This window comes from Xenopus laevis, chromosome 2S, assembly GCF_017654675.1.
Source record: "Xenopus laevis strain J_2021 chromosome 2S, Xenopus_laevis_v10.1, whole genome shotgun sequence".
In the NCBI taxonomy this organism is placed as follows: Eukaryota; Metazoa; Chordata; class Amphibia; order Anura; family Pipidae; genus Xenopus; species Xenopus laevis.
In genome coordinates this window covers 87242641-87258860 of record NC_054374.1, presented here as the reverse complement: position 1 = coordinate 87258860, position 16220 = coordinate 87242641, and the positions used below count along the sequence as shown (strand labels likewise).

The 16220-nt window shown below is 37.6% G+C and overlaps 1 protein-coding gene across 1 annotated transcript; it reads left to right on the top strand.

The window, feature by feature from the left end:
• Positions 1–2033: 2033 nt before the first annotated feature.
• opnpl.S (pinopsin-like [provisional] S homeolog) lies at positions 2034–10398 on the top strand. The gene is made up of 5 exons (XM_018248737.2): positions 2034–2427; positions 5337–5519; positions 5954–6099; positions 7371–7610; positions 9195–10398. Exons 1-5 carry the CDS (start codon positions 2088–2090, stop codon positions 9327–9329), a joined length of 1044 nt encoding a protein of 347 aa, XP_018104226.2. The 5' UTR covers positions 2034–2087; the 3' UTR covers positions 9330–10398.
• The last annotated feature ends 5822 nt before the right edge of the window (positions 10399–16220 follow it).

Here is a 16220-nt window from a genome sequence, read left to right as displayed (position 1 = left end):
ATTACAACATCTGGTACACTGGAAAGGTTTTGGTCCGGAGGAGAGATCTTAGGTTCCAGCCTCTGTTATCATGACCATTTTAAAACAATTTCATGTTGGTTTCCCTGGCAGGTTTAGGGAGATCAGTGTCCTCCCTTAGAGAGGGGGTTAATATGATAACCTGCCTGGAGTTGAACCAGGGACCTGACCTGTCTGCATTACCACTGCTCTATGTGAGCAGACAGCTAAGGCCCTGGTTCACTCCTACGGTTATGCTTGGTCATTGCTCGTAAGCAGGGCTTGTTTCACCTGTTGCCAATCTGGCTATAAAACCCCTTACTCTGCTCTGCATTTGACTATTCATTGGATCCTGATTTTGTTTGTTTGACCTTGGCTTGTGACATCGACTACACTTCAGCTCCCTATTTTGGAACCACATATACTGTTTGGTATTGACCTGGCCTGTCTCTTAACCCCGCTCATTGTTTCCCGTCCTTCTGTATACATTATGGTTCCCTTGCCTGCCCAGAGCTTACCTCTTGGTTCCCTCATATTAAGTCCTGGTGGAATCTGAGTAGCGTAGTGCTCCTCCCACAGCCAAAGCCGGCTGCTATAGGCAGAGGTGTGAGCTGAGACCAGGAGCTTGGGGTTTGCTCTGGGTTTTGAGATACCATATGTTACAGCATGATGACAAATTTGTTTTGTAGGTCATATCTGTTTTTTGACCACTCCCCATTTGGCCACACCCACTCACAGTCTAATATATATTGTATATTGTTCCTGAAGACAACTGAGTTTAAGGGCTGAATAAACCATTTTTTTTTTTCATTTTGATTAAAGTCCTGTGTTGTGCGGTTTTTTGAAAGGAGCTAATTGTATAACCAGCACCCAGGCATTTGCTTGCTGTATCTCATTGTGCATCAGATGTTATTGTTTTATTTTTGAATTATATTAGCCCATAGCTTCTATGGAATTGTCATTAGATAAGTGTTAAGATACATTTTTTTTTCTTTTTGAGAAAGATATTTCTTTGAGTGTAACTAACGCAGTGGCATGCATTTTTCCGATAGTCATGTCTTTTTTAAAAAATCTAATCATAAGAAATATTATAAATAAAACTCTTTAGGGGGCACATTTACTAAGCTCAAGTGAAGGATTCGAAGTAAAAAAAAACTTTCAAATTTCGAATAGGCTACTACAACCTTCGACTACGACTTCGAATCGAACGATTCGAACTAAAAATCGTTCGACTATTTCGACCATTCGATATTCGAAGTACTGTCTCTTTAAAAAAACCGAAAACGTCGGTTGTTTAAACCTACCAAGATACAATGTTAGCCTATGGGGACCTTCCCCATTACTTTTCTAAGGTTTTTTTAATCGAAGGAAAATCCTTCAATCGATCGATTAAAATCCTTCGAATCGTTCGATTCTACGGATTTGCAGTAATTTTACCTCGAGGGTCGAATTCGAGGGTTTATTAACCCTCGATATTCGACCCTTAGTAAATGTGCCCCTAAATGTGAGAATGATAACAGATGTCAATTTGTTTTCCTTAATTCTACATATCTGTTAGAATCGTGTCATTTGGATTATTTGGTTGTTGCCTGTTGGGAATTATGTACACACTGCTATGTACACACTGCTTAGCATCCAAAGGTAATTTGGGTGCTAAGTGATCCAATCAAATAAATAGTCAAGCAACATCTTGGTGGTAGGTTACACGCTGAAGGCAAATATATCAGATAAAACAAAACATTGGCTCTTAAAATAAATTCAGAAGACAGTTAAATAATCCTTCTAGATTTCAAAATGCATAAACAACATGTTGGCATTGCTCAGTGCTTCAACATTTGTATATACTTAATTTGTTAATTAGGTTATGTGCCCTTGAGGTAGGTCACCTTCTAAATGGCATCTGTTTCTGTTGATCTTTGTTTAAGTAAAGAAAAAGAGAGTGGATTACAAAAACACCACCATAAGAAAGCTTACTGTCATTTAAGAAAAAGATCCTCTTTGGAGCATTAAACCTCCTGGACTTTATAAACAGGCCTTTAACATACAGAGGAACACTTTTTTTATTCTTCTGCAAGCCTGAAAACAGTAACATGATGCCTTCCAGAAACATGTCCGCTTATGAGGCCCTGGGACCCTATGACGGCCCCCAATGGCCTCATCTAGCCCCTCGCAGTACTTTCATGACCGTGGCTGCAGTTATGTGCATGGTAGTGGTCTTAGCTTTCTTTGTTAATGGGATGGTGATAGTGGTAACTCTTAAGTACAAGAAGCTAAGATCCCCTTTGAACTATATTCTGGTGAACTTGTCAATAGCAAACTTGCTGGTCACAATTTTTGGGAGCTCTGTAAGTTTTTCCAACAATGTAAAGGGCTATTTCTTTATGGGCAAGGCAATGTGTGAGTTTGAAGGCTTCATGGTGTCCTTAACAGGTAAGACAAGAGCTTTTAAAAATATCACTTTTAGAAATGTTCAGTTATATTATCTGTTTATAAACATGCATGCACACTTAAATATTCCTTAACAAACTTTTTAATATTTAAATCAGAGATGACAGAATGCAATATTAATATAGTTCGCATATATTTAAGGATTTGTATTTTTTTTTACTAGTCATAATTGTAAAGAGCAAATTGTTAGCACATTTTATATGCAGCATAAAAACATTCTAAAACACAATATTGGCTAATTATATTGAGCCAGTAAAAAATGGCGTTGAGATCACGTTGTGGATTCTATTAGACAGCAGTGTATCTGTACGGAATGTAATGATAAAAGAAAAATATATTTGTTGCATTGCACTATAGTAGTTTTAGCTGAATCATAATAGTGGATGGTCTATATTGACTGTTACCAGAATAGATTGCTGAAATTAAGATATTGTGAACATAGGGCTAATTGATGCAGGATGTGCCTAAATAATCACAGTAGACAGCTGCCTTCCAAAGTAGACTATATTTCCTACAAATTTAGAAATATACCTCTTTCAATGGCAATCACATTTACAAACAACTTTAAAATTGATTTGGAAAATGTTAATTGGGTTTACAACCCCTTTAAGACAAAAGGTAGGCCAAAAAAATGAAATACAATTCATTTAATTATTCATATAAGTGTTAACCATAGCAATGTGAGGTATGCCTGCTCAAAGCAGCAAGTATACCATGTTGGCAAGTCAAAAAAATAACAGGGTAAAACTTTTAGATATAAAACAGTGGTGTAAATGCGATCCTTTTTATGTAACTACTATTCGATGAAAACATTCTAATTACTCTAATCAATTATAAAGGAGTAACTTTCACACCACTTTTGTTTCATATTAACAGTTTTACCCTATACTTGAGAAATAAGATGTTTAATCCATGAAAGCAACAGATCATGCTTCGTTAGTAGCTGTAGCTTTGCCTCTGTCTTGTACTATTAAAATGCCAGTACATTACATACAGGACCTAGATAAATGCAGTATAGGCAATTATGCCTGAGAAGGCTTCAATCTACGTCATACCTGAATACGTTGAGCTATGAAAGGGTAAGCTTTACAAGATTTTCCATATTCACACCTAATAGCTTTTATAAACAATAAGTCACAAGGACAGAATATTAAGTGGATATTAACCAACAAAGCCGATTAGTTTTATGTCTGCACGCCAGTTAAGTGGTGTTTGACCTCCATTCTGTAAATATATTTGTGAACAGTCAAACATAGATTTTTGTGGAAGACAAACTCTTTTTATGAGCCAGCAACACTTTTTATATTAGTAGTCCTTGATGGTTTTCTAAAAAGATAGACATTTCATTAGAGGCAAAGAAGGGCTTTATTTATCAAAGTCTGAATTTTTCATGAAAAAAGTCCGACCAAACTAGAATCCATGATTGGACCATATTATTATTTTAAAAAAAATCATGATTGTGATCAGAGTTTTTTCCTAAACCGCTAATTTTTTTAGGACTTATTCCCCGAATAAGAATAATTCGGATTTTATAGTTAAAAAAACTTTTTTTTTGAGTTTTTGGCATTCCGACTTTAATAAAAAACCCCCTTCAAGTTTGATAAAACAATTTACTAATAATTTAAATGTTATAAGATAATGAGATAAGCAAATGTATTATTTTTAAAAAAAAATGTTCTATACGTTTTTTTATACAAACCTCAAGCAATATATATCTGAGCTCCCACATTTTCATAAGTGAAATGATGATGATGAGGAAGAATGACAAATAGGGTCCCTTCTACAAGAAAACCTGGCTCTCTGTTCTGAACCCCCAGAATTCTTAAACAGAATCCAGATTATTTGTGCCATAAACCCAAGAGGTCTAAAGCAATCTTCCTGATCTATAAGGCCAGTTTGAGAGATGCGCTGAATTCTTTAGAAAGAGGATAGTTTGTGATTATCGACTGCTAAGATTTGAAACCCGAGATTATTGGATTTGTGACGACTCAGAACTTTCTTATCTGGTTAGTTGGCTAGTTTCGTGATAATAGCTGTAGCTAAAATCTCGAAAGAGCTAAGACTGATAAGCTATCCTGTCTGGTCTTACATGAACTAGGGTCATCGGTACATTGACACCATATTTAGCTTTTCCATAATGTGTTTTTAGAGAGAATGTTCTTACTAAACTGCTTGACACAACCTCACCATAAATTTGTCCACTACTGAAACCTAGAATTAGCAAAATAAAGTGATTTAGGTCGAACAAAACAGTTTCATTTCTTGGTATCAAGATTTACATAAACCTATATTAAATTAGTTGCACTCCTGAAATTAATGATGGCCCAATGATTTAACCATTTGCATGTTGGCTTTGTCATGCCGCATTCAGCTAGGAAATGCACAGTCCAGCATAGATAACAAAGAAACCCAAAACTTTTGACTTTATTTCAATTCACAATGGATTTTACTCCAATGTTGTAAAATTTGCTTTTTCCACAATTACAAATTCATGTTTAAAAAATGGCATACATACTTGTCTATGAAGATTATCATCATTAAATAACATTAAAACAAAATGTTTTAAGACAAACTACTCTTTTTACAGATAGCCTAAATATATGGCTGCCTAGAGAAGACAATTTCTGTTGCATTTCACCAAATCTGTATGAGTAAATATATGTGCCTTTGAAGATGCCCCTTAGTTGCACCCCATCTTACTTCTGCTAAATCACGGCACGTGGCTTGGGCCAATTCAAAATATAGGACTGATAAGTGTTTATTTTGGAATCACAACATTACATGGCTGTATAGAAAGCTGACCTTTCTCTAAGTTCTTTCTCTCCTTAGCCAGTCTTCTCTAACCCTTAATTTTGTTTATGAAATAAATAGATTTTTTTTCTGCTTTGAAGGTATTGTAGGGCTCTGGTCTTTGGCCATTTTAGCATTTGAAAGGTATCTGGTGATCTGCAAACCAATGGGAGATTTTCGTTTCCAGCAGAAGCATGCAATCATAGGATGTTCTTTTACATGGGTGTGGTCATTCATTTGGACTGTCCCACCTCTTTTTGGATGGTGCAGCTATGTTCCTGAAGGTATGTTTAACACTTTAACTGGCTACTAAATATAAACTCTTCTTCGCAAGCGAGAACAAACTCCAACTTTCTGGGGCTCTTCTGGATTCAATTTGGGGTTTACCAAATCTTTATTTAATCTACAAACTTTGGGACCCTGTACTGGTGGATCTACTATTTGGCAGTAAAGCCCTTTAAACCCTCAATGAAGTTTAAGGGTGCTTGTCTACATATCTCTAAATATATACAGTACTGCTCATAGAGCAATTTAACATAGGGACTGAGCCCTACACTTTTTGGTTTGGTTACCCTTCAACAGTTTAAATAAAAAAGCATGTGTTTACCCTAGGCTGCTAGTTAGCACCACAATGTAGACACTGTCCTTATATTTGTGTGTTAAACTTCCTAACTATTTACTTTTAGTAATTTAATATCTATGGGTTTTCTTTATCTAGGTTTGAAGACATCTTGTGGGCCCAACTGGTACACAGGAGGTACCAATAACAACAGTTATATCATGGCACTGTTTCTTACTTGCTTTATTATGCCCCTGAGTACAATCATTTTCTCATATTCCAACCTCTTAATGGCACTGAGAGCTGTAAGTATAATATCAGCAATTATGACTTCTGTATTCTACAGTTCTGTTTCAAATTGGATGTTGCTGCTAAATATATGTTTGTATACATTCATACTGTTACTAGAAAAAACATTTACCCCTGTTATATAAATACAACAGCCCTAACCCTGACACCACTCTAGATGAACCAGAGTTGTGCATCATTTTGCTTGTTTATTGTTAATGTTTAAATCACTGTCTGTAGCAAATAGAGGGAGTAGTTCTTGGGTATTAACTAGAGGACCACAAGATATTGGTGGGCCCACAATGATCACTTACACTTCAATGAATGTGTTCAATTACTTGATCCGTTATCAAGAAAGCTCCAAATTATAGAAAGGCCTTCTCCTATAGGCGCCATTTTATCCAATTAATCCAAATTGTTAAAAAGTATTTCTAGTAGATTTAAGATTAAGATGCAGATTCAAATTACATAAAGATCCGTTATCGGAAAAACCCCAGGTCCCCAGCATTCTGGATAATAGGTCCCATACCTGTAGTATATGACTGTATGACTATAAATATCCCTTTCAGTATTGGTTTCTAACTGCCATCATTTCTTGGTAATGTTATTTTACTGCACACACTAAGGGGCCAATTCATTAACTTCGAGTGAAGGAATAGAAGAAAAAATACTTCGAATTTCGAAGTGTTTTTTTGGCTACTTCGACCATCGAATGGGCTACTTCGACCTTCGACTACGACTTCGACTTCAAATCGAAGGATTCGAACTAAAAATCGTTCAACTATTCGACCATTCAATAGTCGAAGTACTGTCTCTTTAAGAAAAAACTTCGACCCCCTAGTTCGCCACCTAAAAGCTACCAAACTCAATGTTAGCCTATGGGGAAGGTCCCCATAGGCTTGGCTAAGTTTTTTTGGTCGAATTGTTCGATTCGAAGGATTTAATCGTTCGATTGAACGATTATTCCTTTGATCGAAGTATTTGCGCGAAATCCTTCGACTTCGATATTCGAAGTTGAAAGATTTTCATTCCCAGTCGAATATTAATTAACCCTCGATATTAGACCCTTGATGAATTTGCCCCTAAAACTTTACAGTCTGCTGTAAAATTACCAGTATACTAAAAATGGCATATTCCTCAGATTTGGACTGGCGCAACAAAAAAATGTAATTGTAGCATGCTGCTTCCACAGATTAACTCATTTTGCAATTGGCACAGGTGTAATTTATAAGATATCTTTAAATAATTAAATTAACAGACATTAACTGAAATTTTCAAACTCTTTTAGGTTGCTGCACAGCAAAAAGATTCAGAGACTACCCAGAGGGCCGAGAAAGAGGTGACAAGAATGGTGATTGCCATGGTGCTGGCTTTTCTTATCTGCTGGTTACCTTATGCCACATTCGCTGTTGTTGTAGCAGTCAATAAGGACATTGTCATTGAGCCAACAGTAGCATCACTGCCATCATACTTCTCAAAAACTGCCACTGTTTACAATCCTATTATCTATGTGTTCATGAACAAGCAGGTGTGTTGAATTTTAAAAACTTCGGGAACAATTTAATTTAAAAATTAATGACTACACCATAGCAAAGTAATTTTAGGGTCCAGATAAAATCTGAGAATGTGACATTTTTCATATATATATATATATATATATATATATATATATATATATATATATATACTGTATATATTAACGCTGCTTATTATTCAGGTCTACACTGCAAACCCCTTAATTTCCTCTAAAGTTAATTCGGGTTGAACAAAGTGTGAGCTTCCAGTAGCGAAACCCAAAGCCATGGCACAGATTTCAGCACAGAAATAGAGACTGACACAGCCTTTCACTTTTTAACTGCAGCTTTGCTGGCTTTTATTTGGCAATAAACACAAATATTCAGCCCACTGGCTTCACTTAACATAAGCATGAACAGTCCCAATTCACACCCTCACTGGTGTTCACTTTACTCACGCTTTTAGCCCTCACTGGCTTCCAGCGGATACAAATCCCAGAATTCTCTCTGAGGCACACTCAAGACACTCTTGTCTCTTTGGAGGGATTTCTCTTTTCCTCTCCAGTCCTATGGAGCACTCTCAAACACTTTGACACAAGGGGAAATAACTCTTTTGTTTCCAGCTGCCCACAGGTACCTTCTCTCCACTCAATGAGGTTCACATGTGGCCCCTCACCCTCCTCCACTCAAGGAGGTCTCTAGGGGGAATCTCTGAGGTGTTGCTACACACCTCCTTTTAACTACACTCAATTAGCTCATTATTTAGCTACCTATCTAGCTTAGGCAGCTGCAAACCCTTACATGGAGCAAGGAATGGAAGCCCACCCTGCTCTCTTCCATCCACTCCAGGGACCCACTATCCAGCTTCTCCTAAGCCGGAACAGAATTTCCACAGCTTTACTTGCTGCAGCACCACACTTTTCCCTGGAGTTTACATTTCACCAGCCTAATGCTGGTAAAATACACACAATATCATGTCTTTTTGACACCCATATCTTACAAAAGTTACAAAATTATTAGAGAATAATCTGGTTTGTACATATGTTTACTCCCTGGTGCATATTAAAATTGTTTAATCAAAACAGTGTTTTTATAGAGTGGTAACTACCATTACTGCTCTAATAGAAATATCAGGCATTGATTAAATAGAATAGAAATTGTGTTCTTTCTTCAGAAGCTATATAATGTGCTGAAAGAACTGTGAAAAAAAACTGGAGTGATCCAATTGACCTTAGTGTACCTATCACCTAATACTTACCATAGAAATACAGAACATTTATTTAGTTCTATAGAGCTACCATATAGCACATTTTTAAAAATCATTGTAGAAAAATTCCAGAGATGGTCTTCAAATACATTTTTCCTAAAACACATAAGACAAAATGGCATATTTTAACGAGACCATTTGCCAAAATGACCTCCTTTTTCTTTAAGGAAACAAAGTTCACCAGTTTAGCCTAAAGGCTTGTCTGGGTTGTGTCAGGAAAGTACCACTAGACACACTCACATATTTTCGAGTATAATCTTTACCATTTTAAAACAAAATCAAATTCAAGAAATGCATATTTTAACCAATTATGCATGTATTTTTTTTGCAGTTCAGGAACTGCTTGATGACTCTTCTATGCTGTGGACGCAGTCCATTTGGAGATGAAGAAACCAGTACTTCAAGTGCCCGCACAGATGTTACTTCTGTTTCAGAAGCGGGTGGAAATAAGGTCACACCAGCATAATCCTTGTTCAATAAACCCAAATCCACTTCTCTTTGAAAATGATAACGTTTTTTTTATATATATATATATATATATATATATATATATATATATATATATATATATATATATATATATGTGCAATATATATGAGCAATTTTAGTTTTAATGTGAAATGCAAGACATAATTATATTTATTTGAATCAAATACATGAGTTTGTGTATTATCAATGTCTTGTACTTTACTGTTTTTATAAGATAAAATAAATGGACTACTCATAAAGTAGGGGGAAATGTTTAGCTTTAGCTTTTCATGCATCAGCTAGTGCATTTATATGAATGTTTCTGCATTTCACCACACGGAAAAGCAAAGTTAATTGAAGGGGTTGTACTTAGGGAAGGAGACAAATGCTGAAAACAAAAAAAAATTGGCCATGAGCTATATATATATAGGATAAGCTGAAATTGATTGGCTCATGGAAATGCATACAAATCCAACAGCATTTGGCTTTGAATTGATCAGTTCATTGCAACACAAGGTGGCTATATACAGGTGACTATATATTTCGGGTGACTTCTTCATTACTACCAAACAGATGTGCGGTGAGACATTTCCGAGATCACTCAAAAAGTCCACTTGATTTAAATGGAATTCAGCTATTGTTTAGTTGGCAGTTTACCTCAGGAGAGCTATGTGTGCCTTCAGGTTTTATAAAGGTTGAACTTCATGGACTAATGTCTTGTGGGCCTAACAAAGATTATTGAGCTTCAGCAAAGAATACATATCAGGAACACAAAAAGCTGTGGAAAATATACTTACACATTATATGCTGTATAACTGCACAGCACAGGATCTACACCAAAAAATATTAATAATGTATGAATGCAGATTTTTTTTTAAATAATTAATACTGGTGTACACAGCACTGTACATTAGAACAATGCATTCGTAGAATGGACAGGATTCAATATACTAATACAGTAAAAATAAATAAATACTTTTATGTTCAGGAATTGCTACATTTTAAAAAGACAAGAGAAAGGATGTGCCTACCCAGTAGAGCTTACAATCTAAGTGGGTAGGTAACTTATAGATACAAATAGGAGGATATTAAGTGCTGCAGTTTACAGTAGTTGCTTCTGAGTCATATTCTGAGTGAGATGTTATGCGTGTGCTCCAAGAGATCTGAATTGAATTTATTTCTGAAGAGACTGATGGCGAATTCTCTCCTGAGGAATCAGCAATGGCATTTCAAATGCAAGAAACAGCAAGACAAAAATGGTGTAAAAAGGGAAACTGCAGTGGAAGTGGGATGTGTAACCAAAAGGTGATCTGAGAGTAACAAAGGGGTCAGCTAGGAATGTATTCTGATTGTGAGCTGGTTAAAGTGAAGGTCTCACCCTGTTGCTATTTGTGGCCTCTAGAAACTCAAATAAGTTTATTTTCAACAGCACCTCTGTCCACTTTTGTAATTGTTCTTTGTTGCTAGATACTTGGCGGCTGGCATCTACTTACTAGGAGACAGTGGATTGTTGGGTAGCTCCTGAGCAGTACTTGCAGTTGTGTTTGTTTGACCAGTGCTCATTGATGTTCTGCCCATCTGTTTGGAATTGCCATCTTTGACATTTCTGGGAATTCCACAGCAGCTGGGTTAATGAGGTTTAACAGGTGACAGCAGGATAATACAATAGGATTTGCAAGCCTGGGTGATAAGCATAGAGGTTGTGTGTCCACTTTCTCCAGCCTGAAAGCCACTCCCTCTTTCTCAACATGCTATAATCCGCTATGTTACAGGGCTATACTAGGACAACTGCAAATTCAACCACAAATCTGTTTTATTTTGTAATGCTTACAACCCACAACCTATTCCAACACCCTTCTCCTCTGTTAGCCTTACCTATACTTAATAACCATGAACAATACATATTTAAGCACATCAGTGTTTCATGGACACATGATTTTTAGGTCCCTTACTCTATAATTATAAAGGCTTTTGAAAAGCAAAATGGCATTAACTAGCTCAGTTACTTCTGTGTTTTTTAAATGCATTTTAAAAGATATAGGCTGGCAAATATACATTAACACTTGACAAATGTATGTAGAGCTAATCAGCTTACACAATTTAGATTTCCGGAGCAGTGCTTTGGAAATTTGGCAGTGTACTCCGGGGGGTTTTGACATATATTTGACAGTTCATATGTGTATGGTCCTCGCTGGCGTCTCGCTTTAAGTGGTGTAGTAAAATAGATTGTCCTAATTTCAGTAGTCCTGGTTTCTTAATTCTGACTAAAGATCCAGGCTAAATGTGCACTTCTCTTGCACCACGTTTTCTGCCTTGCATTTGGCTTGTTGATGTTTGACAATGTCAGCAGTAGATGATTTTGTAGGCACAGTACTTTGTGGAAGTTTGATGTCTGCAACATGTAACTTAGTGCGCATCTGTCTGCCATGTAATAATTCAGCTGGAGATGATTGGGCGTTCAGTAAAATCTGAATAGTGAACTGAATTTGTGTAGTACGTCCATTTGACAGAGCACAAATTCGCCAGGTGTTAGGGATCAAAATACCGTCAGAGTCTATCTCCTTCGCTAGCGAAGTTACGCCAGCAACCGTTTAGCCGCGTTAGTCACTTCGTCCTTTAATAAATTTGCTCCTATAGGAGCATCTGTAAAAGGACCCACAATATCAATAGCAAGTTTTTCCCATGCGGTATCTGGAATGGTACTGGCTGAAGTGGAGGTGTGTGTGATAGCACAAGAAGAAATTTACTTATGGAAGCTAGAAAAGGAGATAAAGAAATATAAGGTATATTTCACCTTAAACAAGGCAAGGTGTGTAGAAGATGTATGTCAAAAGTACCATGCCTTTTTGGCATGTTGCACCTTATCCCACCTGAACTTACAGCTGGTGCCCATATACATAACTCTTTGCACTAACAGAATGATGCGGTGCGTGGCACATGGACATAGCTTACGTCTTATTGTAATGAATATACTTTACCCTGGTGGTCCAGTGGCTCTCCCTGGTGGTCTAGTGGCTCGCGGGGACGCCAGCCGTGTGCGTCCTTCCTCCTCTATGTCGGTTTCCCCTATGGCGCGGGCGGCAGTTTTACGCACCGGCATGATGACGTCATCGCACAATGGGGTGAAATTCAAAGTATTTAAAGGGGTTTTGAATGAAAATTCATTGCCCGTTGTTAGGTTCTATTAGCTAGTTCCTGGGTGTGTATTCTACGTGAATCTTGCTTGATTTTAATGTTATTGACCCTTGCCTGCCTGCTGACTACTCTGAACTGTCCAATGTGACCATTGCCTGCCTGTTATTCTGACCTCTCCTAGCTGACCCTTGCCTGTCTGACTAATCTACGCTCTCCAATTTTGATTCTGGCCTGTCTGACTATTCTACGCTCTCCAATCCTGATTCTGGCTTGTCTGATTATTCTACCTCTGCTTGTGCTGGCCCGGCCTTCCTAGTTGTGTTCTTCCATCCAGTATCCTTGGTGAGACGATCGTGCCCCTTTGCTTGTCCACAACCTGTAGCTTTGCTCCTCTCTTAATAAGACCTGGCGGCATCCAATTAGCCGAGGGCACCTCCTGAGGTGAAAGGCGGCTATTAAAGGCAGAAGCAAGAGCCGAGACCAGGAAGCCCAGCACTGGTTCTGGATTTAGGGTGCCGAACGTGACACTTATTCAGGGAGCCATTAACCACTTAGTTATGATATTTGTTAAATTCAGAGCTTCCTTGCACCTACTGCACTACACTTTGTGTTGTATTTTAATCAAGAGCATCATGGACTCCTGGAACGACTCACAACTGCTTTGTGCAAGGGACTCAACTGCTTTGATTCTGCAGTCCTCAGCTTTCATGCACATGTGCTTAGTCCTTTGTGGAGCATTTAACTGCATTCATTACAGAAATGGTGCAGCCAGTTATTCCAATTCATTCCAAGTTTGGAATGTGAAGGACCATTTTATTTTTTACACTTAGGGGCAGATTTATCAAAGGTCGAATTTCAAAATGATGTGAAATTTTTTCAAATCTTTGGTTCAAGGAGAGCACTTGAAAGCAAAATGCTGTGAAAAAGTATTTAATCACTGACTACCATACACGACATGTTTCGGGCCATTCGTGCCCTTTCTCAAGTGGCACGAATGGCCCGAATCTCCTTGAAACAATTGTTTAAAGATTTGCCTTAGGGGAAGCGGTGCCCTGAATAAGGATTGATGCACTCTACACTGGAAATCACAGTCAGAGCGTAAGAATATTCACTTAAAGGTGAATTTTTTTTCATTAGAATGTACTCACAACTCGAATGGGAGGTTATCTATGAAAAAACTCTAATGTCTAATATTAAATTGAATATAAACGACCCAAAAATATGAATCAAACTTGAATCATGTTTTCCTCCGAAAAAAAAATGAATATCAGGAAGGCAATTAACATATCCACATGGATCAACAGACCTCTGCCATTGACTTTTAAATGAACTCGGCAGGTTTTAGGTGGTGAATATTCGAATTCGAACTGTTTCCGGGTATGAGGTGTGATAAATCTCACATTCGAATTCAATTTCGAGTTGGTGAATTAAAATTTGACTTTTGTGAGTTTTGACTAAAAAAAATTAAAAAATTCAAATTTACCATTCGAACCTTAATAAATCTACTCCTTTTACTTCATTATAATCCACATCAATGAAATTAACACAACACTAGTGTCATTATTTCTGACTCCTTTTGTACAGTAACAAAACTTAATGTCATGCAGGGAAAACTTGAAAAAAGGGCAAAATCTGCTGTACCGTGCTGCATACATAATTACCCCTATGTGAATATAAATATACATATATACTTATTGGAGAATAAAATGACTTTCCAAAAAGGATAAATGGCAAAAGTAGCCACCAGATGGCACTATTTATACACCAAAGCAAGAGAAATAAAAATGCTGAACGCAACAAACCACTTAATATCATTAATAAAAATTCAGCTTTAGATTGATTGTTTAAACAGATGTATTGAGGCTCTTTGCAATATCATATATTATTACTAGGAATGCACCGAATCCACTATTTAGGATTTGCCCGAACCCCTGAATCCTTTGCACAAAAATTTAAAAAATGCAAATTATCCCAGAATATCACTCTCTATATCATACTAAAAGTTATCACAAAGGTGAACAACCCCTTTAAAGTATGAAGAGCCAAATTACGGAAAGATCCGTTATCCGGAAAACCCCAGGTCCGGAGCATTCTGGATAACAGGTTCCACACCTGTACTACAATAGATCATGTTTAAGCTGCTTGACATTTGTATGTGTTTCATTAGATTTAAGGTAATGTGTATTTCCACTAAATATACAGCATTAATGGTATGTACATTACAGTTGTGGGTGAACTATACATTACCCTACTATACAGGAAAATATCTGCAATCTTTTGTACCCACTTAAACTGTACAGTTTTCCTGCCATTTTGGAATACTATTATGCAAATTACTTTTTGCCTTTTTGAATTGCTATGCAAAGTCATACTTGAGTGTTATGCATTATAACATCCCTCCTTAACAAAACATCACTTTTAGAAGGGGCACAGAATATTAAACACATTTCTTTGACCATATTTTTTGCTAACCCTCGCCATTCACTACATATTATAGATGAAATGTGGACACTTTTTTCATTTTTAAATACATTTTTTGTTTGAGCTACAGAAGCTGGTATCTCTAACGAAGAAATTCTAGATATTGTAAAAGGAGAAGCGCAAAGCAGCTCATCATGCCAGATAATCCAGAAGCGCCCAGCACTTGATCTACTTGTGCAGGAACAATCTCAGGGATTTGTAATAACATTCTGTTCAGCCCTGGAGGAAATCTTAGGTGGAGGAGTCCAAGTAGCTAAGGTTACAGAGATCGGTGGAGCGCCAGGAGAAGAGATTTGATAATTTAGTAGAAAATATATGTAACAAAAGGCATTTTCTCTGCTATTAATCTGATACAATCACACCAGTGGTAGGTGCACACTGACACAACACTGATAAAACTGACCCTGTCACTGATGACGAACCAGGGGCAGAGTTCTCCAAAAATGTGTTTTTGCTATAGAAGAAAAGCTATTAGCCTTAGTGGGTTCTGAAGACAAATTTGTACATGAGGGATTTAATGTGATAATATGTTTTGGGGAAAGGGAAATTAGCCTGATGAACATATATGCTCTATTCGGGCAGGGGGGGTCTATATAGGTTTTACCTTTAGAGATGTCGCGAACTGTTCGCCGGCGAACTTGTTCGCGCGAACATCGGGTGTTCGCGCTCGCCGGAAGTTCGCGAACGTCGCGCGACGTTCGCCATTTTGGGTTCGCCATTGTTGGCGCTTTTTTTTGCCCTCTCACCCCAGACCAGCAGGTACATGGCAGCCAATCAGGAAGCTCTCCCCTGGACCACTCCCCTTCCCTATAAAAACCGAAGCCCTGCAGCGTTTTTTCACTCTGCCTGTGTGTGCTGAAGAGATAGTGTAGGGAGAGAGCTGCTGCCTGTTAGTGATTTCAGGGACAGTTGAAAGTTTGCTGGCTAGTAATCGTTTTGATACTGCTCTGTTATTGGAGGGACAGAAGTCTGCAGGGGTTTGAGGGACATTTAAGCTTAGGTAGCTTTGCTGGCTAGTAATCTACCTTCTACTGCAGTGCTCTGTATGTAGCTGCAGTGGGCAGCTGTCCTGCTTCTGATCTCATCTGCTGACTGCTGCAATAACAGTAGTCCTTGTAAGGACTGCTTTTATTTATTTTTTTGTTGTTTTACTACTACTACTACTACTACTACTATAAGAGCCCAGTGCTATTAGTCTAGCAGTGTTGGGGAGTGGGACTGGTGTGCTAATCTGCTGCTCCTAGTAGTTCAGCAGCACCAACTTTAATTTTTT

Bases quoted from the DNA above. Each gene is read 5' to 3' on its own strand.
- opnpl.S (XM_018248737.2), top strand. From the start codon at position 2,088: ATGATGCCTTCCAGAAACATGTCCGCTTATGAGGCCCTGGGACCCTAT. The intron at 5,520-5,953 runs GTATGTTTAACA...TTCTTTATCTAG, and splicing joins GTGCAGCTATGTTCCTGAAG to GTTTGAAGACATCTTGTGGG. The intron at 7,611-9,194 runs GTGTGTTGAATT...TTTTTTTTGCAG, and splicing joins ATGTGTTCATGAACAAGCAG to TTCAGGAACTGCTTGATGAC.